This window comes from Stegastes partitus, unplaced genomic scaffold (assembly GCF_000690725.1).
Source record: "Stegastes partitus isolate 25-593 unplaced genomic scaffold, Stegastes_partitus-1.0.2 Scaffold143, whole genome shotgun sequence".
Classification (NCBI taxonomy): Eukaryota; Metazoa; Chordata; class Actinopteri; family Pomacentridae; genus Stegastes; species Stegastes partitus.
In genome coordinates, this window is record NW_007577874.1 from 13,961 (window position 1) to 35,181 (window position 21,221).

A 21,221-nucleotide genomic window follows, 5' to 3' on the forward strand; every position below is an offset into this window, starting at 1 on the left:
TGAGAGCAGCTCTTTGCAGACTTTGGGTTTGGATGTGGCTGCTTTGGGTCATTTCATGTGTTTTTAAAATTTTAATCTCTTTTAAGGACATTTTCAGTCTTTTTGTTTCCATTTGGGTTATTTGAAGTAATTGCATGTCCATTTGTAGTGGTCTTGCATTTCTTTGTACTGGTTTTTCGTCATTAGGAGTCCGAGTCTCTGGCAGTTTTGAGTATCGTTGTGTTTGTCTTAAGTTTCTTTTTGATCGCTTTGACCCTGTTTTTGGTCTCTTTGTAGTCTCAAGTCGTTTTTTTTTTGGTGGTCATTTTAAAAATCTTTGGGGCAGTTTTTGCATCTCTTTGACAACATTACACGTCTCTTTGCAGTGACTTTGCATCTCATTATGGTCAACTAAATATGTCAAACTTCTAAGAAACTCTAGTCCTCAGTCTGGGCCCTGTAGACCCGCTCAGTAATCCTTCTATGCCTATGATGTGAGGCAGCAGGTGAAGATGGGATACCATCAGCTATTCTGCTCACTCACTAGAGCGAGACTCCCTCTTTGAAAATTTAATGAAGACCAAGGATCTGCTTTCAAAACGGAAAAGGTCCGACTGCGGAGGCTAAAACTGAACCACGAACAGAAAAACTTCCAAACTGCTGCTTTGGACTCAGTGACTCGAGTTCAACCAACACCTGAACTGAAACTAACCTCGAACCAACACCAACAGGTTGGACTGTAGAGAGTGAAGAAGGCAGACAGTTGGTGGTGCATAAACACTGATATAAACACCCCAAAGCAAAGAAGCACACCTGAGCACGCAGGTAATACACTCACTGGTTGTGTGTTTCCCCTCCTGAGGCAGGCTGTGTGGCATTTGGTCGAGTCTCCGTCCTCTGCAGAGCTGCAGGAAATAGTGACGAGAGGAGCCGGCGGCGTTAAATCATTCAGACCTGATGCCATGTGACCGGGCTGATAGAATATTCAACACCCGAGGCCGAGCAGGGCTTGTGCATGTAGCTGCCGTCAGTCATTCACAGCAGCGACCACGGGGCAGCTTGTGTTTGTGTGCAGGTCTGAGAACCGACCAGGTGTCTGAAGAAACTTATCTCACTTTGAAAACCTGCAGGAGAAGATGTATCCCACTTAGACATGAGCTGAAATGTCCACCTGATTCATTTGGTTAAATTAAACAGAAGTCAACATTCACTTGTAAAGACCATTTATTTAACAGCAGTCTTCAGTGACTCCTAGAACTCCTGATTTTCTATGATTAAATCTTTAAAACTCACGCGTCTTTGTCACATAAAAGCAAGAATGAATTTTGACTCTTCATTTGGTAAATAGGTCTTCTAGAAATATGACAATCTGCTGCGTCATCAGTATACATACAGCAACTTGAATTGTCAGTGTTGGTGATGTAGAAAGCTGTGGGAAACAAACCTTCTTAGTGGCATGGCCTCTTAACTTCTCATGAGTGACTGTGATGGACTACAGCAGGTGACTCCTCTGAGACAATTTAAAATGGACTCATTAGCCACAAACTCTTCAGTGGGAAAGTCTGAGTCGCTCACTACAGACCTGAAGAAGCAAATCATTGACTTAAAGAAGTCAAGAAAATCACTTGGAGCCATTTCAAAGCAGCTTCAGAGCCCAAAACCATCGTTTGTAACAGTAAGCTCATGGTCCAGTTGTGTTACTGCCACCATCAGGAAGAAAACACAAACTACCAGCTGCTCTTGGTCAGGATGGTCAAGAGTCAACCAGGAACCAGCAGAAAGCAGCTCTGCAATGAATCAGACAAAGAAAAGGCCTTCTGGAGGAAAGTTCTGTGGTGAGATGGAACAAACACTGAGCAGAACCATGTCTGGAGGAGAGATGGTGAGACCTTTAACCCCAAGAACACCAAACCTACCATCAAGCATGGAGGTGGCAGCATCATGCTCTGGGGAACTGGAGCTTTACACCTAGTAAATGGAACAATGAAGGAGAAGGAGGATCACCTCCATGTTCTGTAGGAAAACCACTCCGTCATAAAAATCAGTTACAGAAGTCACTGGAAACTCAGGACTGAAACTCACGACGACACGGAGACACAAAACTACTACAAATAGACAAAAACTATTGCACAGACACAAAACTACAGAAAGCAACTACAAAGAGACAAGAAACAACTTCAAAGAGACACAGAGCACACCATAAGACCTAAACCGGGACCACTGTGGGCCGGACCTGCTGTATGGGCCGGCAGCTGCATGTATGTGATGTATTGTTGCTGTAATCAGGCGGTGATCCGATACACGGAGTCAGATTACAGCGTCACCTGCAGACACAGTTACACGACGGTCCAAAGCTGCAGAAACAGGACACTCTGCTGCTGTCTTCACAAGCTGGTCTTACTTTGACAGACGTCCATTTTCACACCTTCAGGACCAAACGTGAGCTGGACGATGAGGCTGTCAGTTGTTCTGGTCTGATCCAGTTGGTAGAGGTGGATCCGTGTACACGTATATTTTGGTGCATTATTTATCATGAGTCTGCTGCAAACAGGCTTTTATTGGGATTTGTTGATGACCTGCCAACCGGTGAATCGTATTGTTTAGTTTGCTGAAACCCTTGTAGGATCTTTTATGCTGGTCTCCTATAATATTGTTCTCATCTGACAGCTGTAGCTTCTCTGCAGGTTAGAAATAATAATGCAGAATATTAGGACCCATGACTGTCTCCAGAAACTGCACAACTTTAGTGTCTTCAAGTAGGGAGATGTACAATCAGATAAACAGAGCCTACAAAGAGACACAAAATGACCACAAAGAGACATACAACAACCCCAAGGAGGCAAAAAACAACCACAAGGAGACATAAACTGACTACAAAGAGACAAAAAAAAAAAAAACTAAGACAAGATACAAGCTGACAACGACGGAGCAAACAGTAACTACAAAAACACGCTACATAACTACAAAGAGACACACAACAACTGCAAAGATCCAAACCCAGCCAACTAAACGATAAATAACAAAATGACTACAGAGAGACACAAAATGACGAGACAAAAACAACCTCAAAAAGACACAAATTACCACAAAGAGCCAAGAACCGGACTCAAGAGACAAAAAACAACTGCAAAGAGACAAGAACCTACTAAGAAGAGACCAAAATAAACATAAAGAGACACAAAACACCTACAAAGAGACAAAAAAATGACTACAGAGGGACTAAACCAACCACAAAGAGACACAAACCAACCACAAAGAGACAAAAACCAACTGCAAAGACACAAACTACAACCACAGAGGGAAATAATCCGACTACCAAGAGACACAAAAGTGAAGTTTTACAACAATTTCTTTCTCCTGAAGCAGAGCAACATGTTTTCCTTCATTCCTCCTGCTTCTATATTTACACCTCATCACCGGTTTGTCACTGTCTTCGGTGTGTATGTTGGATATATGAATGCGACTGCAGACTCTCTGTCTGTAACAAAACCCTCTGACTGTCTGAATCCTCGTGTGGAGACGCCACCAGCAGCAGCTGAAGGTGGATGCATTCCTGAGGCTACGTGTTTTATACGCAACAGATGAGCGAACGGGACCGAATCCAGACGCGCTGACACAACGAGCAGCCCAACATCCTTTTCTGTTTAAGGGAATAAAGGCTTTCTTTTGGCAGCGGCTCGAGGCGTTCAGGAGCTGGTGGACGCTGCCCTCGCTGCGCCAGCCGAGCCTCAACGCTGCAGGAAGGAGTGGAAGAAGGTGAAGCTGAAACCTGACCTGAATGAATTTGTATTTGTGTCGTCAGTCCCTCACAGGAAGAGGACACCCAGAGACGACAGACTGTTTGACAACTCCTGTTTGTGGGTTGATTTGTATTTTTTGACAAGAATTTACATTTAAAAAGACTCATTGATGTCAAAGTGAAGACAGATTCCTGCTGAGTGTCCACTTGGTCTCCATGTCGTCTGTTTGCATCTTTATAAACGTTTTCCGTTGTGCTGTGTATCTTTCTGTCTATTATTTTGCATTCCTGCAGTGATTTTGTCATTTTCTGGATGTTTTGGACTCGTTTTGTGTATTTGCAGTCAGTCTGCATCATTTTGTAGCAGTTTCACTTCATTTTCACACCTTCGTAGGCATTTGGTCTCAGTCTTTAAAAAATCTTTAGTTTTTGGTCTTTGTGCAGTTTGGACTGTTTTACTTGTGTTTGTGATCATTCTGTAGTCGGCCGACAGCGCTGAGCTGCATGTTTGATTCAACTGATTCTGTTCATGAACATAAGGTCTTAAGGTCATAAGGTCTGCTGATTTGCAGCGCCGCCTTGTGGCTGATCAGTGAACTGCATCCTGACCTACAACAGCAGCACAAAGCCAACAGCTACACATTTATTAGGTAGATCCAAGGCGGTCTAATCCAACAGCGCTGCAGTAAATGTACCCTTCATGTAACACTGTATAGTTCTTTACAGGAAGGACTCACTGCAGCGCTGCAGCACCACATTCACTCAGACGTACCTAATAAAGTGAGAACAGTGTAAACAGACGCAGGATGAAATATCCAGTGAACAGCAGCTGGAGAAACAGTAGTTTTCTCAGAAGGTCTATATAACCTCTCTATTGATGTTGTTCTGTTTTTTTATTTCCACTGCGTTCATGTTGTGACACTTCGTTATAATAAACGACTTGTGGACCAAAACATGAACCAGCTCACCAACGATAGAGGAAACCCGGCAGGAGTCAGCACACCTGTTACAAGTTTTTCAAGAACACCACAACAACAAAAAACACGAGACAGAAAAGTTCATTTTCCACGTTTATTGTCGTTTTGCGGCCGTTTACTCGTCGGCCTCCGACTCGTCGTCGTCCTGACTGATCTGGAAGTAACGCAGCTCGTACGTCTCCTTGTCGGACGCCACCACCCTCAGCCAGTCACGCAGGTTGTTCTTCTTCAGGTACTTCTTTGTCAGGTACTTCAGATACCTGGTGGAACATGACAAACAGGAGCCTGTTACTCTTTCTGCACATGCAGTACTTTTACTGTTTCCTCAGTTTTTCAAGGTAGATCAGTTCAGTCAAACATCTGGTCCCACCTTTTGGAGAACTGCTTCTCAGACGTGACGTTGATCTTGTTCTTCATGCGGCCGACCTGCACGATGTTGCCCAGATTCCCCGTCTTTCCGTTCACCTTGATCCTCTCTTTGAGGAAGGTTTCCTATTGGACACAGCACAGTGACGCACTAGGGAAGAGAACCCTAGTATACTGGGAGCTAGGGAAGGTGGCCCTAGTCCAGACCCACGGTCAGCTGCTGGCAAGATCTCTACAGTAACTCTTTAATTAGACAATTCATGATGAGAAAGACAAAACGGACGAGAGCTCCAACAGGAGTCCTGTCTAAAACACCTAACAAGTGCAGAAAGACTTACAAAGTTGGCAGAGTCCAGGATGCCGTCCTCCACTGGGTGGGTCAGGTCCAGGGTGAACTTCCAGGCAGCTCCCTTTCTGGACTTCTTGCCAACAGCTGGCCTCTTCTGCTTCATCTGTTTCAACTGTGATGGAAATGAGCAAAACGGATCAAAGACCTGTGTGTGTGTGTGTGTGTGTGTGTGTGTGTGTGTGTAACATTCAAGCAACACAATTTCTTCAGATTTAAAGTCTCTATTTTTACTTTTACTGCTCAATTTTGTATTTTTAGAGGCAACAACAGGTGGTGCGGCTTCTTATTTCTTACTAACCACATTTTAACGTGTGGTAAACGCTTCTATAAACTCACTTGTTATTCTATCAGTTTGTCTGTTGATCATTTTCTCATTACAAAACCAAACCTCGTGTCCAAGCAGATTAATTTGGAATTAATTTATTCTACAGCTACTTTAGTGACTGATAGTGGTGCACGAACATCCCTACTGAGCCCTAGAAAGAGTGTTGAGTGACAGAAAACTCATTTAAAATGACCTTCTCCATTAGTAAACATGTCAAACTGAACAAGCACTTGAGTTTGAACTGGCTGACAGGCGAAAGTGTGACTTCATATCAATTTAAAAAAAAAAACATGTATGTCATTTTATTTTAAGTGAATTTAATCAACAGTGACACACAGATGGAAGCACTCACATCTTGTACTTCAGTTAAAGTACCAAAACCAGTGCAGAAATACTCTTTTCTGAGTGAAAGTCCTGCATTTATGTAGCAGCGACACAGTAAACCCTGGAAAAAACTAGCTAATATTAGCATCATCTGCTAATCATGAGTAAACTGTCAATACTGGGAGCTCATTTAAGTTATGCCGAATTGATTAATGAACCCTGAACTACGTTTAGATTGACAATAAGCATAAAACAACTACAGTCAAGTGGGGGAAAACCATCATTTGACATTAATAGCAACATAATGATAGATTAGCTAAATGATGCGAGCATAATCACCTTACAACCTAATTATTGGGGGACATTAAACAGACACGTTCCTGTAAGTTTGGCCGAACTGACCAACAGACCCCAAAGTACATGAAACTTTGCAATACATAGAAAATAACTAAAGTCACGTGCAGGAAAACCATCATAAGATATTAGCTAGCAGATAAGCTAGCTAATATTAGCATAGTCTCCTACTAATGTGTTAATTATTAGGTGATATTCGTCTGACAAGTTCCTGTATGTTATGCCGAACTGACAAATTGCCTCTAAAGTATATGGAAATTGACAATAAACAGAAACTAACTGCAGTCAAGTGCAGTAAAACTACTAATACGTGATAAAGTACACTTCATCTCTATGGAGTCCGGTCGGAGGAATGAATGAACACGTGTGAGCAGGCTACTACGAGCTAATGCTAACTGGGCGAGCTTCTCGGATTTCATCCTCATAAAAGCGCTCAGTGTTCGCACCGCTAAGCTGTGTTAGTGCTGCCCTGTGCTGTTTATTAAAAGGTGGCCAGAAAAAGTGAAAACGACAAAGGGAAAAACGTTAAATGGAGTCAATCGAGGAGGAGCAAGCGAACTTACCGGCGCCATGTTGAGAGCTCGGACGGGAAAGAGCGACGCCGAGGAGACGCAGCGGTGACGTAGGACGCACCGCCCGGAACGCCCTGACCAAATATGGTCAAAGCACAAATAAACACATGGATGAGGAAAAAGGCTCAAATTTAGAGGCCTGTGAGCAGCTGGAGCCCCATTTAACATCTCATTTGGAATTAAATCTCTTTATTTCATGTGATCAACTTGATTGATTAACGGAGAACAAAGCAGGTCAGAGCTGTGGTTCAAGCCTTCATTGTCCAAAGGTCACCTGCAGCCCAAGCACACCCTGATAATAAACCTGCTGAGCCTGGTCAACCATTGACAGCCTGCGGCCTCGGCTGCACAAAGAGGAAATAAAAGGCCTGTGGATGAGTCAGAGGAGCCACGGCCGGGCTTCGTGGTTGGCAGCGTGGCTCAGCGAGCAGGTATGCAGGGGGCCAGTGATTCATGTTCAGTTTGAGGCTTTGAGGCTTTGAGGCTTTGAGGCTGGGCGTTCCCGCTGCTGCTGCTGCTGCTGCCATGACTTCTAACACTGAAACCCAACAAAAGACGCTCCAGCTCGACAAGACCGGAGCCTCTGAGTCACCTCAGACACCAATCTGTCTGCTTTCATTACGTTTTACCCACATAAATATATACACAACACACAGAATAATAATATTAGAAAGAGAAGTTGCTCAGAGAGGATCCAGGAAATGCTCCGATTTGTTGGGTTTTCATGTATATTTTCATTTCCATGTATATTTATCTGACTAATATCCACAAATGGTCAAGCTGCAGAGTCTTAACATGAAGTTAGTCGAGTAATTTGTAATTTCTCAACAGTTTGTGCAAAATTAGCGTCACTCTCATGTGCAACAAATCCATGTTTTATTTCAATGTTTAGGTGCAGGAATATTTTGTGTGCAATATCTGAATTAAATGTGCTTTATTTTTCACTGTCATATGCAACAAGTCAGTGCAATGTGCAATGAATTATCATGGGTAATATTACCTCAGTATCGCTTCTTACTTTTTCTATTAGTCTTATTTTTACTTTATTTATACCTTATTTCTGACATATTTGATTTTCAACATTCCACCATATTTTTCTACTTTTTCATTTCGCTTTTCTGAGCAACACCTGGCAAAAGACTCTCAATATTTAGACATTTCATTGCACCAGTCTCATTTTTCTACTGAATTATAATTCAAATTATTTAAATATTAAATAATAAGTTTTTGTTTTTTTTTTCAAATTCCTATAATCATCTTTTTTTTTTGCAATTATATTATTTTAAAAATAAAGTGTTATTTAGAATTATCTTGGAAAATATTAAAAAAATATAATATAATACATGAAAAATACAAATACTACTACTACTAATTATTATTATTATTATTATTATTATTATTATTAACAATAATAACAATTATAGACTAATCAGGGTCGTAGGTTTAATTTTAATATTGTGGAGCATCATAAACTTCTTTTTCTGCGTTTTGCTGGATTCTCATGCAGCTATTTGATCCTTTTTGCATCATTCATGTAAAACAAAGCACAAAACTCAGGCCTCATGTGATTAATTTGAAATCTAAACAGATATATTTGGATGTAATCATGTTTTAAGTCGTGCTTTTGCTGCTGCATAAAATAAACTGAAATTATTTCTAACATCATCAGATGAGCTCAAGTACCAACGAATGTCACAGAAGTTTAATTTCTGAACAATCTGAGGCTCCGAGCACACTTTATTTACTTTATTCTCTCTTTTCAGTGACGTTTTCATCCCTTCGCATCATCTGGAGAGTCACAAGCTGCAGCTTACAATCACTGATCTGCTGCTTTCAGACCAGAACTCGTCTTCTTTCACGTATTCTAGTTATTATCTACAGTGCAGCTAAAACACAGCCCACGAGCACATTTCAGCCTCATTTCTATGATCATTATTTGCTCTTTGCTGCTCTGTCAGTTCTTCTCTTCATTATAAAACTAAACTTTGTGTCTCAGCTGTTTTAATTTAGATCCAACAGTCGCTCTGTGAACCGGCTCTGAGCCAAAAGTTGCTTCCAGACGGATGAAACCGTTTAAAATCCCCTTTGTCTCAGTTAAACACTAAAACTGTGCGACAGGTGGAAATGTGATCGCATCCCAACGAAGCTCGAGCAGCTTCTTAAACCACATTAAACGAGCACCACAGGTCTTCAGATGTCATTTACGAGGGCTGAGTGACGACAAAAGCAGATTTCTTCATGTTTAGTTCTATCGAATGGTTTCCTCCTCGTGCTCGTTTCCCTCGTTGGGAGCTCTTGTTTTTTTTATCAGCTTTTAAGTGAGAAAGTCGAACCGAAACACTGAATTTGCTGCGTTTTCATAGATTTTTTTTGCACTAATTTGTGTTGTAAATACATTTAAACACCAAACTCAACAACGTAACGCAGGAAGTTTCACTTTTAACACCTTGTTACATCAATAAACGTGTTTTATTTCAGAGCTCTGACGTGTTTTTGCTCATGTTCAGACCTTCAACGACACCTGCTGAAGAGAAGAAGAAAACCTGCTCGTTGGAGGGATTGTGTCCAAGAACACAGAATAAAAAGTGTTTTCTGGGACGGATGTACGAGTTCTAAACACGGAGGCTTATTTTCGTGTATTGCTGCTGTGGATAAGAGTGTTTTCAGCCACTGGAATTAAAGTTAACCTGCAAAAACAAAACCTGGAAAATGAGCAGAAATGCAGAAAGGAGACCTCGTGTTGAGTAAAAAGAAGAAAAGGCTTCAGCAGTCGCCCGTATCCTTGACAGACGGTAATTTTAAAGGGGAGAAATAAACTTTCCTGATCTGAAATGCTTCCTTTTTATTTGTAGCTTGTAAAAGTCTGAAGACACTTTCTGCAGATTTGATTAACGACCACTTTAGAATGTTTTTTCTTCCAAATTATTGAAGTATTTCATGAAGTTTGCAAACAAGCGGTGGTAATAATTCACCGTCATCCTGCTTTAAACCCGTCTGTAGTTGTTAGACAACCTCTGGACGTCCTACATCCTAAAGGCGCCGTTCAGAGACAGAAAACCAGACATCGTTTGCAATTTTTGTCCATTTGTTTCATCGTTTTATTTTGCCATCTCCAGTCAGGTGACAAAGGCCTCGAGTGAACAAAAAAGTTTGCAACTCTACCACCCTCCCCAACCCGATCGAGTCCCTCGAAAAAGAAACACACACCTCACTGCAAACCGCCTCCCACATTTCGGAGGCCCCACACCGCTACACACTCTCTCAAAAACGAAACAAGAACTCTCCTTTAGTTTTGGGGGATGATGGCCGGGGCGTCCAGCGGGGCGAGAGGACCCTCGACGCCCCTCCAACTTCTACAGACAAGAGACTGGCATCACGAGGGTAAAATCACTGACGGTTGTTTCTGTTCTTCTTGAAAGTGGGGGGGAGAAAAAAAAGAGGGGAGGGGAAAAAAAGTTTCTCTTTTCTTGGGTTTTAGAGCTTCGACATGCTGGGGTGGCCCTCACGTGCTCCTAAGTGCTAGCCGCCGCCGCCACCAATCCCAGCGGTTAGGAGGAAATAAAAGGGACCTCGTCGCACCAAATCCACTCGGGAACCAGAGGAAAGGCCATGCTGGAAAGCTGTATGGCTGCTAGAGGGACGACCTAAACCAGAATTCAGTATCTGCAGGGGATAAACCCTCCCTCCCGCTGCTTGAACAACTCAAAAACTGCCCCCTACCCTCCCCTCTAAAAGGCTTTAGACCTGCTATATTCAATCTAAAGAATATAAAAAAATAATCATACAAAAGCTGAATCCCGGTGTTATTTCAACATTCAGGAATGTGAGTGGCGAAACCAACACGTTGAAGGCAAAAATAAGCAGGAATGAGCAACCGACGGTTATTTTTTGAAGTCGTTTTTATATAAAGTAGATTGTTACCAAACAGAACCTCAGTGATCAGGCAGAGAACCACGCAGCGAGCCGCGGTGGAACATTCCCAACAGCAATGGAAAAGAGAAACCAAAAGGGGGGTCAAATAAAATAAAATAAAAGATCAATGATGAGAGAAATCACAACAGAATGATTTGAGGTTGTCTGTGAAGGCCGACGCTTTGGTGACAGAACCAATGAGAATGCAAGAGACTGGTTGTGGGTGGTGCTTGTTGCCTGGGCAGCAAAGTCCATCTCCTATTTGTTGGCCAAGACCTTGGTGGCGACGGCACATTCCTCCCCCATGGCAGAAATCACGGTGACCTGCGGGCGGCACAACGTGTTCGAGTCAATCATCTGAAATTCAACACGTGCGGCCGGCGCTCTCCGCATTCTGCCGCGCTAAATCAGGACGCTGTCGTCCGTCTGCAGCCTCAAAAAAAAATGTGCAATTTCATCGACTTCCTGCCGCCGCGGAGGCACAACTCACCATGAACTCGTCGCCCGCCTCGAACTTTGCCTCGATCTCCTTGCCGATGTCGTTCTCGGGGACGCGGAGGTCCTCTCTGATGTCTCCGTTGTCGCTCATCAAGGACATGTAGTTTTCGTTGATGTTAACCAGCTGCAGGAGGAAACAGAAAAAATCACACGTCGACGTTCACGACTAAACCACCGTGATGCTCCAAAAACAACAGAGAAACAAACACTCAGTTCAACTCGACTTAAAGCCTTCATCTGTATGTTTGAGGTAGAGATCAGCTGGTTGTTTCCTAAATCTCAGGCTATTAGTGAAGGAACGCCTCACAGCTGGTGAAAGGTGAAAAGAAAACACACGAGCTGAAAGGAAAGCTCATGAATCTGGACTCCGACGCCACCGAGTTAACCAGATAAACCGTTTAGAAAAGCCCAGAGTGTCGCTGGTGGTTTCCTCCTCATGTTATCTGCTGTTGAGCGGATGGACTAGTCACCTCCAGACTCGTGCTGCGTCTTCGCCCTCGTTTGCTGTTTATCTTCTTTTGTGTACAGCCGTTCAGAAACGGGCGCTACGAGTCGATCAAAGCCGACCGTCTGAGCCGGGCGTGACGTCGGCGGTTATTTAAGGAGCCTGGCCAAGAACCCGACGTGAGAAAAAACGCAGCAGGCGCCGACGCAGCAGCCAGAAAACACCAGATAAGAGGTTAAAGTTGTTCTTTTAAAAGCAAAAACTACAAAAATCTGACTTGATGCTGCCGTTACGATGACTTGATTCTGCTCTAGCTCTTTTATACGATGATTTATCTTCTGGAGGGGTCACACTGTGAAGTCAATCACACAATCTCCTGACCGCTGTGTCGGGATGTTACACCTGTGAATACGTTTATTTGTGATTTACATTCAAGCTGCATGTTTCTGTCACTCTTCATACAAACACAAATATTAGCTGGAGGTCTGAGCTGCGGTGATTAACGACTAAGCGACTGTTTCATCGCCTGGTAACTCAAAAAGGGGAAAAACAACAAAGTGTCGCCGTTCTGAGTTTTTTTTCTGGTTTTAGTGAAACTCAGTTGACCAGAGAGGAAACAGAACGCTACTGCTCGTGTGATTTGGCATTTTTAACAATAAAAAATGTGGTTTACTTCAGGTAAGTTAGCATCTTTAACTTGTGGATAATGTGATGAGGCCTTTTCTGGAGCACAGAAATGAATCCAGCTATCGTCAGGTGGAGCACTAACGGCGGCGGAGCAGCTTGTTTCACCTCCACAGATCTTCACGTCAGCCCTCTGAGGAACTGCTCATGACTAAACCAAATCCACGAATATTTTCAGCCACCATGAGTCACTATTTGAGGCAATAACTGGAAACAAACATGTGTCACTATTTCCATTTCCAACCAGCTCGACTTCTAAACACGAGATCACAAAGAGCGGCACATGACGGAGGTCACATGTCGCCTCTAACCGAGTTACGAACGAGTCCGGCCTGCAGCAGCAGCAGAGGAGACGTCTACGTACCTGATAGTCTATCCTCTTGATGGAGGGAACATCCATGTTGTGGGTGGAGGGGCACATATCTTCATACTTCTTGTTGGTGAAGATATCGATACCAACCAGGTTAACCTGCAGGGAAACACACAGGAGGTCATCACAAGCAGCTGATGGCAAGAAATACAAACAAATCCACCACGTTTAGCTCCAAGGACTTGTTAAAACCGAGTGTCAGCTTCATCAAACTGTGTTGGAGGTTTATTCACATCCACAGACTGAACAGATGAGCGTCAGTGAAGCTGTGGACATGTCCAGGAAGCAGGTGCAGCGGGACTCTAACAGAAAAATAACTGGATTTTAACCACTAAATAAGTGCTGACGACTCTGAAACAGACCTTTATCTTCATTTTCTCCCCATTTACTGTGACCAAGTCCCACATGAGGGCAAAGTACGCGTGTTGTTTAAAGAAACAGATAAGACTGCAGCAGCTCTTCAGGCGGCTGTGAAACCTGAGCTCCACATCTCTGCCAGAGGACATCAGGTCTGAGCAGCCCCGTGAATAAAACTCTGCGTCGCCACCTTACGGTCTGAGAGGACGGATCGGACGACCACTCTTACCTTGGCATGTCCGTGCTTGCCGGTCTTGGAAGTGGACATCTCCACGATTTTGCAGGGACGTCCCTTCAGCACCACGTAGCCGTTCTTACGCAGGGCGGAGCACTGCATGGGGTAGGTGGCGGAGGCGCCAGACTCGCCAGTCTGGAAGTCAAGATCGGGATCTGCCATGGTGCGATGGGTCAGGGGCGCTGCAGAGACACACGGGCACTGATCAACCGAGCTGCTGCCAGATGTTTGACAAGCTGCACCAAAACCACATCTGTAGATCTGGTCCCACTAGATCTGGATTTGCTAAAAACCACAAACCTGCTGCTGAGCATAAACTATATCTGAGCTACGTAAGGCAGAACAAAATCCAAATCACAGAAGTGACACTTGAACAAACAGTGAAACGTGCTCCAGACACTCCTGATGTAACGACGACCGGCTCGTTTGGTGCTAAAGCAGCAAAAATCTGATTATTTTCATGTTTTTTCTGTTGGAAAAGTCACACAGAGAACGTCCACTCCCACTGAAATCATGGCTCGTGTCGCAGTTTAGATCAAAAATAATCATCATGATTGAATTCTGCAGATACGATCTAGTTTTTGGCATTTTAATGGACATTAGTGACCATAAAATAAACTCAAGACGTTGTTCTGTTTAGAGCTGCAACTAGTAATTAATCGATTAGTTATCAACTATTAATTGACTACTTTATTCATTTGAGTAGTTTTTTGATTTAAAAAAAGTCAAATTCTCTGATTCCAGCTAATTAAAAGTTACTATTTTTGGGTTCATCTCCCTCTACGATGGAAAACTGATTCTGTTTTTGGGTTGAGGACAGAAGACGTTTGTCATCCTGGGTTCTGACAAACAACCGATCAATTAAACCCTCGACACAAACAACGAAAACGGTTTTGCAACGGACGCATTTTCAAAACTTCCATCGACCCAAAAATCCTCATTTTATCGCTTTTTTGGGGTCAAGTTTTGTTCATGTGAACTTCAGCATCGAGTAGCTCCACAAAAACAGAAATCTACTTTTAAAAATCTGATAAATTCTCGTTAGTTAAAACCGTTTAACGGTTCTGATCCCGACTTTTCTTCTTTTTACAGAGTCCCAAAGTTTTAGAATCTAGAGACGCTCAGATGAAGTTTAGTTCTCGTGATCGATTTGAAGAATTCAGTTTGTGTCAAAACTCGATCATCTGCCAAAAACCGAGTTTATAAAAACGTGTCCAGCAGCTTTTATTTGGGTCAAACAGCCATAAAACGCAAATATTAAAGGTTTGACTTTAACGTTTCAGGTGAGTTAGTAAAGCTTCTCCTCAGACGTTTACAGTCTCGGCTGTGCTGCAGTACGTGTCTCCTACTCGTTTATATTTGGAAACTGGGCCGTAATGAATCCGGACAGCTTCTACTTTTTTAGATATTTCACCTCTTATCTCACTTACCCTGACCTGGGCCACAGAGTCTACACCGACCGCGTAGTTAACAGGATTTATGGACGCGTTTTAGGCATAAAATCATTTCTTTTGCGATTATCCGATGAGCTATCCGGGTATTGGAAAAGTCGTCCACGTTTAGTTTTACCTTAACCCCAAAGAGATTGAATTTAATGCCAAATAAATCAGATTATCATTGCATTTAAGGAGGAAATGAGTCCTTTCCACGTGAAAAAATGTCTTTAGCATGTAGGAGACAATCAAATCCATGTAGTTCCTAGAGATCTCTGCACGCTGCATTTGCATAATTACTTCAGCAACAGATGCAAATACGAGCGACAAGCTTCGATGTTAACGGGTCTGTTTTAGAAAGTAAGAAGGTCGTTGTGCTGCTGATGTGTCCGATTTCTGGTGAGTTCAGAGGCGACGACCGTCCAGGAATCTGATTTAATTCTCTACAGCTGATGCAGAACGTGTTCTCAAGTAAAAAGCACGCGTACATACAATGAAATGCAAAGTTTATCTCACTGTTTAACCGTCGCTGTGATCATAAAACAGGTCTGGATCAGAATTGTAGTCTCACTTCAGAGCAGCGAGGTTCAGGGATTGTAGGGCTGCAGATGAAGAGACTTTAACGTCACAGTTTGACTGAACGCTGCCGTCAGTAGAAGTACTTTTATTCATATCATCACAGGAATAATACAAAGTCCTGCATTCACTTCATAATCTGAATCAGCACAATGTACTGATGGTTGGCTGATGTCTGCTCCTCCAGGTGGAGTTCTGATCATCCCATCAACACTTCAGTATTTTGCTGTTGTTTTTCTCTCTTTAAAACTAAAACAAACAATCAGTAAGTCCGCTACAGATAAGCAGTATCGGTTAAAGCAGCAGTAAACGACGCCCATCCCAGAGGCACAGCTGGTGAAACACGGCCTGAGGTTTTACCAGGATCAGTGAGGATGGTGGTGTGAAGATGAGCGACACCTGATGTCACATCAACACATGTTGAAGTTTTAAAGCTGCTCCGACACGTGAACGCACCTGTAACCTGGGCTGAGCGACACATCAGGGGTTTATGGTCACATATACCCAGTAACGAGCAGCTCAGTCACCTTCTGGCTGATCTAAAGAGAACTATTCGGTCGTCTGAAGCCGCTTCAACAGGTTGGCGCAGCCGGACCGGTCGTGATCCAGGTCACAGATCAGGTGGAGCCTCAGACACATGAGGACGCGCTGTTTACGGCTGCTTGACCCACATTTAACCGGTCAATAAACTGGGCGTCGGAGCAGCGCAGCGAGTTTCTGGCAGACGACCACCTTCTGGCACCACAGCGGGCTGAATAATAAATAGAAACCTGCAGCGGCACCGGAACGTGGAGGCTCGGACCGACCCGACACGAGGCCGGGCGGCTGCGACACACCGCGTCCGCTCCTCGCTGCTTCAAAATTATTTTAAAATTATTATTATTTTTTAAAATCAAACATCTCTAATCCGTTGACAAACATCAACACAAATCGAATTATAATCGTTAAAGAAGCGGCGAGGCGAGCGAGCCCCCGGTGCGGATTAACGGGCTAATTTCCAACACATTAGCTGGAACTCGTTAGCCGGCCTCCGGTCTACAAGTGCAGCACATCACGGAACAACTGAGCAATAACGCGACGCGGGCTAACATTAGCTCAAGTTAGCGCCGAGGTTTCGGTGTAAAAACAGTTCGTCAGCTCACTTTGAGTGGTGTTACGGTGCCGTGGGGGGTTCCGAGGGGCCAACTCAGGCTGCCGCCGCTCCACAAATACCGTTATGCGACTGCTAATGCGATGCTAGCGGCGGCTAACCGTTAGCCGTCCATTCAGCTCCGTCCAAATGAAAAGATTGACGCTCGGTCGACAGCGGCCGGCGGACGGACCGTTATTTCGCTCCGATCGTCCGCATGGAGCCGTCGGCTGACAAATGCGGAGCCGATTTGTACCGCGCAGCGACGTTAGCGCGGAGGATGACAAGCGACTTCCACCGACCGCGCCGCCGAAGGCCGCATGTCCCTTTGATTGAGCCTGGTACTTCGAACATGGACACCCACACCCTGCCCTGCCGCCGAGTACATCCACCGGGGAACTACACAACTACTTCCCCGGCTTGTCAAACCGACACACGGCTACTTTAGTACCTCTGAATCCGCTATCGGCGCACTTAAAAACCGATAAAGTCCTCCGTTTATCCCCCCGAGGCAGAAACACGCGCCATGCCACACTTACCTTCCAAGAAAAAGAGGACCGAGAGTGCGCAGGCGCGGCCAACTTTACTGCAGCACTGTAGAGGAAGCAGGGAGGGAGGGAGGGGGGCGTTGTGTTCCGGGGGCAGCGGGGCAGAAAGGGTTGCCAGGTCCGAGGCAGACATGGCAACCCAGGACGGTCACACAGACTCCACAAGGGATGCCAGGTTGGAAACAGACATGGCAACCCGGCACCTAATAAATACATCACACACTGTGTCCGTCCAGGCTTTAGTTTCCGTCTTTTGGCATTTTAAAAACAGTTGAACTGATTTTGGACAATATTTGAGTAGTTTTGGACAAGATAAACTATCGGAACAAGTTTAGAGTAATTGTGGACATTAAAAAAATATCCACTAATTTTGAACCATTTAAAAAAAAAAAAACTTTCCGGACAAGTTTAAAGTCATTTTTGACTATTGTTTTGACATATTTTGAGTCATTTTGGACAAATTTTCACTCTGACACGTTTTAGCTAATTTTCATACACTATTACCTCATTTATTTATATTTTTAAAACCCACTTTAGACAATACAAATACCCTTTTGTTTCCTTTTTGACAGTTTTAAAGTCATTTGGATGTTTTTAACAAATTCTGGACAGGTTTGAAGTCATTTGGACAAATTTTCACTCAGTTTAAACAAGTTGTACTCATATTGGACACTTTTAACTCATTTTAATACATTATTACCTAATTCATATATTTAAAAAAACTCGTTTAATATCATATAAATAACTTTTTGATTTCTTTTCAACAGTTTTAAAGTCATTTTCGATCATGTCATTTGGACGTTTTTAACAAATTCTGCAGGTTTAAAGTCATTTTGGTCAATTTTTAATCTGTCTGAATAATTTGTAATTAATTTTAGACAATTTTTTTAAAGCATCCTTTTAAATGACTAATTTCGAACTATATTTAAGTCCTTCTGGTATTTTCCATCTGATTTTGGACAGTTTTAATATGTTTTAAGCAACATTCGAGTCGTTTGGGACGATGTTGAACTAATCTGGGACAATATTTGAGTTTTTTTGGACAATTCTGAATTGTTCAAGTCCTTATAGATAGACTAGATAGAACTTTATTGATCCCTTCGGTCGGGTACCTCAGGGAACTCATTAGACCAGTTTGTTCGTTGTTGTTTCCACAGTTCTTCCTGGTCGGTTTCATTCCTGCAGTATTTGAGAAGCTGAACGTGAATCAAACACTGATGACCCACAAACACGTCTGAGTTCACATCCACGTCCGTCACATCCGTCTTTACCTTCAGAGTTGATGAACGCTCCGCTGCAGGGGCTGCTGGGAGATCGAGTCTTTGCTCCAAACCTTTGCAGCAGTTTCTTCTGTCAGTCAACAGTTCCTCCTCCTCCAATGACATTCTCAGAAACACACACATTTAAGCGTTATCAGTGGGTTTAGTTGCTCTGAATCAGCGTCAACATTTTCTGGTTGGTCCATTTTTAGCTCATTCTGGACACGTCTAAAGTCATTTGGGACACTTCTTGTGACATTTGACACTAATGCTGAGTAAATTCAACTCTTGACATGTTTCTGGTTATTTCAGACCAGTTTAAAGTCAGAACGGACAATGTTTGAGTCCTTTTAACATTTTAAAACCACATTTTGGCAAAGTTTCAACTCATTTTGGGCCATTTCTGGACCATTTTGGACTAATCTAACCATCTGGATAAATTCCAAGTTGAACAGTTGTAGAGTCACCTTGGACACGTTTCAGGTCCTTTTAGACATTTTGAAACTAACTGTGGAAAGTTTCAAAATGTTTCAGGTCATTCTAAACTAATTTTAACTGCCTTTGGACACGTTTTAGGTCCTTCTGAACAGTTTTCAAGTCATTTTGAACAAGTTTCAAGTAGGTCTGGACGAACTTTTGATGCTTGAAACTAATTTTGGACAGTTTGTAGCTATTCTGAACTTATTTCAGACTAATTTTAACTAATTATGGACAACTTTAATCATTCTGTACAATGTTTGGAGGTCTTTAGGACAAATTGTGACTTCTTATAGACAAACTTTAAACACTTTTTGGTCAACTGTTAACTAACTCTGGACAAGTTAAATAAAATTTGTGAAATTTGAACGAATGTTGGACTATTTTAGAGCCATTTTGAACAATTTCTGGACAATTTTCAAATCATTTTAGACCGGTTTGAGTCCTTGTGGACATTTTGAAATTCTGGATGGATAATGTTAATAGAGGGCTGCAGGGTGGCGCAGTTGGTAGCACTGCTGCCTCGCGGCAAGAAGGTCGCCGGTTGGCGTCCCGGTGGGGGCACCGGAATCTTTCTGCGTGGAGTCTCCATGTTCTCCCCGTGCAGCGTGGGTTCTCTCCGGGTTCTCCAGCTTCCTCCGTAGGTGTGAATGTGACTGTGCTTGGTTGTCTGTCTCTAAGTGTAGCCCTGTGATAGACTGGTTACCTGTCCAGGTGAACCTGCCTTCACCCTGAGTCAGCTGGGATAGACTCCAGCCCCCCCGCGACCCTAATGCGGATTAGCGGTGTATAGATAATGGATGGATGGATGATGTCAATAGAACATATAATATAGTTATAATATTGAGCTATTCTGGAGGATTTCCAGTGGTTAAAGTCATTTCTTAGGCAGGTTAGAGTCACTTTGAATGATATTTTGGACTATTTTACAGTCCTTGTGGCCAGTTTTCAGTCAGCGTTTTGGTGTGAATCAGGTGTGAATAAAGACGCTGGAGCGGGTGGAGCTGCTGTACAAGGAGAGGACATTTATTGTAGAATTGCCAACATCACAGATGTGTGTTACCAGGCTCCAGGTTGTCTTTTCCAGTGATTCAGACGAGGTGAACACATACACTCACATGCACGTCGCACGGCCGCGCGCACACACACCTGCTCGGCTACGCACTCCGACACACACTCACGCACACGTTCACAGTTCTTGATACGTACAAAAATTGAAATACAAATACAAATAATACCACGATAAAAACATTGTCGTTTTTTTTCCTTTTTTTTTTAGAAACTCTTATAGCTATGTTCTCTATTCTGTAGAAAGACCGCTAAGCTTTAGTAAGTGGACGTCGTTTGTTTTTTCTTTTCGTCTTTCTCTAAAATGATCGATATCATCAGAGTAATGAAAGTTCTTACAGTATATATATATATATTTATATATATCTTCTGCTCTATGGGTTCTGCCTCCTGACCTTTATTCACAGGGTGTCGATCATCCTGCACATGTCAAAGGCTTCAGCTGGCCTTAAAGCGCCTTCGCCTGCCACCGCACAAAACAAGATCAAGTAAAAGATGATTCAGACGCCGGTCGCGGAGCTACTGTCGGTGTGCGTCAGCCTAAAGGAACGTTAAAGGTGAATGTGTGGCTCTCCGGTGGACGACCTCCACAGAAGAACGTTTTCACTTTACAGCTCAGTGTTGTGAGAAGAAAGAAGCGTCGGGGTTCTGGGCGGACCCTCCAGCGTATTGCCTCAAATGTACAGAACAGGTGACGACGGGTCAAACATGCAGGTAAAAGAATCAACGGCGATGAGGAGAAACCCAACAGAAAAGAAAGAAAACAGAAAAGAAAAAGCGTTGTTGGTTTTTTTTCTTCTGCGTCCTCACCTGTCCGTAACATCAAAGTGAGTATTTACAGGTGCACAGAGAACGGCGTGGAGAGGAGGGACCGCTCTAGTCTACGCTCTCCTGCTTCCATATCTACAAGCTCCCCTCGGCTGCAGAAGAAGCACCGCGGCCGCCACGTGGGTTCAAGTTCCGGCTGCTTCGTTCTCATGTTTTCCTCTCGACAGTTTGAGCGGCAGCAGCAGCAGCAGAGTCGAGCGTTCACACTGCGAGCCGAACCAAGAAGTCGTCCTCGAGTTTTTGCTACATCAGTCTAGAAAACGTCCGGCCGGGAGCAGGCGACCGATTGTTGAGTGTCGACGGCGAGCAGCGTCGAGGCCTGGACGTCAGGACCATCGAATACCTGAACTATGTTCTGTTCTTGATTCAAAACCGCCTCAGAATCAACACGCTGATGAAAGTCAGTCCAGGTCGGAG

The 21,221-nt window shown here is 43.5% G+C and overlaps 2 protein-coding genes across 2 annotated transcripts; both read right to left on the bottom strand.

Moving 5' to 3' along the window:
* Window positions 1–4,775: 4,775 nt before the first annotated feature.
* Window positions 4,776–7,024, bottom strand: rpl22l1 (ribosomal protein L22-like 1). The gene is made up of 4 exons (XM_008279048.1): window positions 6,977–7,024; window positions 5,400–5,522; window positions 5,066–5,187; window positions 4,776–4,955 (listed from the first exon to the last, which is right to left on the bottom strand). The coding sequence occupies exons 1-4, from the start codon at window positions 6,983–6,985 to the stop codon at window positions 4,811–4,813; spliced, it is 399 nt and encodes a 132-aa protein (XP_008277270.1). The 5' UTR covers window positions 6,986–7,024; the 3' UTR covers window positions 4,776–4,810.
* Window positions 7,025–10,052: 3,028 nt separating this feature from the next.
* Window positions 10,053–17,232, bottom strand: eif5a (eukaryotic translation initiation factor 5A). The gene is made up of 5 exons (XM_008279050.1): window positions 17,164–17,232; window positions 13,481–13,668; window positions 12,889–12,993; window positions 11,388–11,519; window positions 10,053–11,221 (listed from the first exon to the last, which is right to left on the bottom strand). Exons 2-5 carry the CDS (start codon window positions 13,646–13,648, stop codon window positions 11,156–11,158), a joined length of 471 nt encoding a protein of 156 aa, XP_008277272.1. The 5' UTR covers window positions 13,649–13,668; window positions 17,164–17,232; the 3' UTR covers window positions 10,053–11,155.
* Between the last annotated feature and the right edge of the window lie 3,989 nt (window positions 17,233–21,221).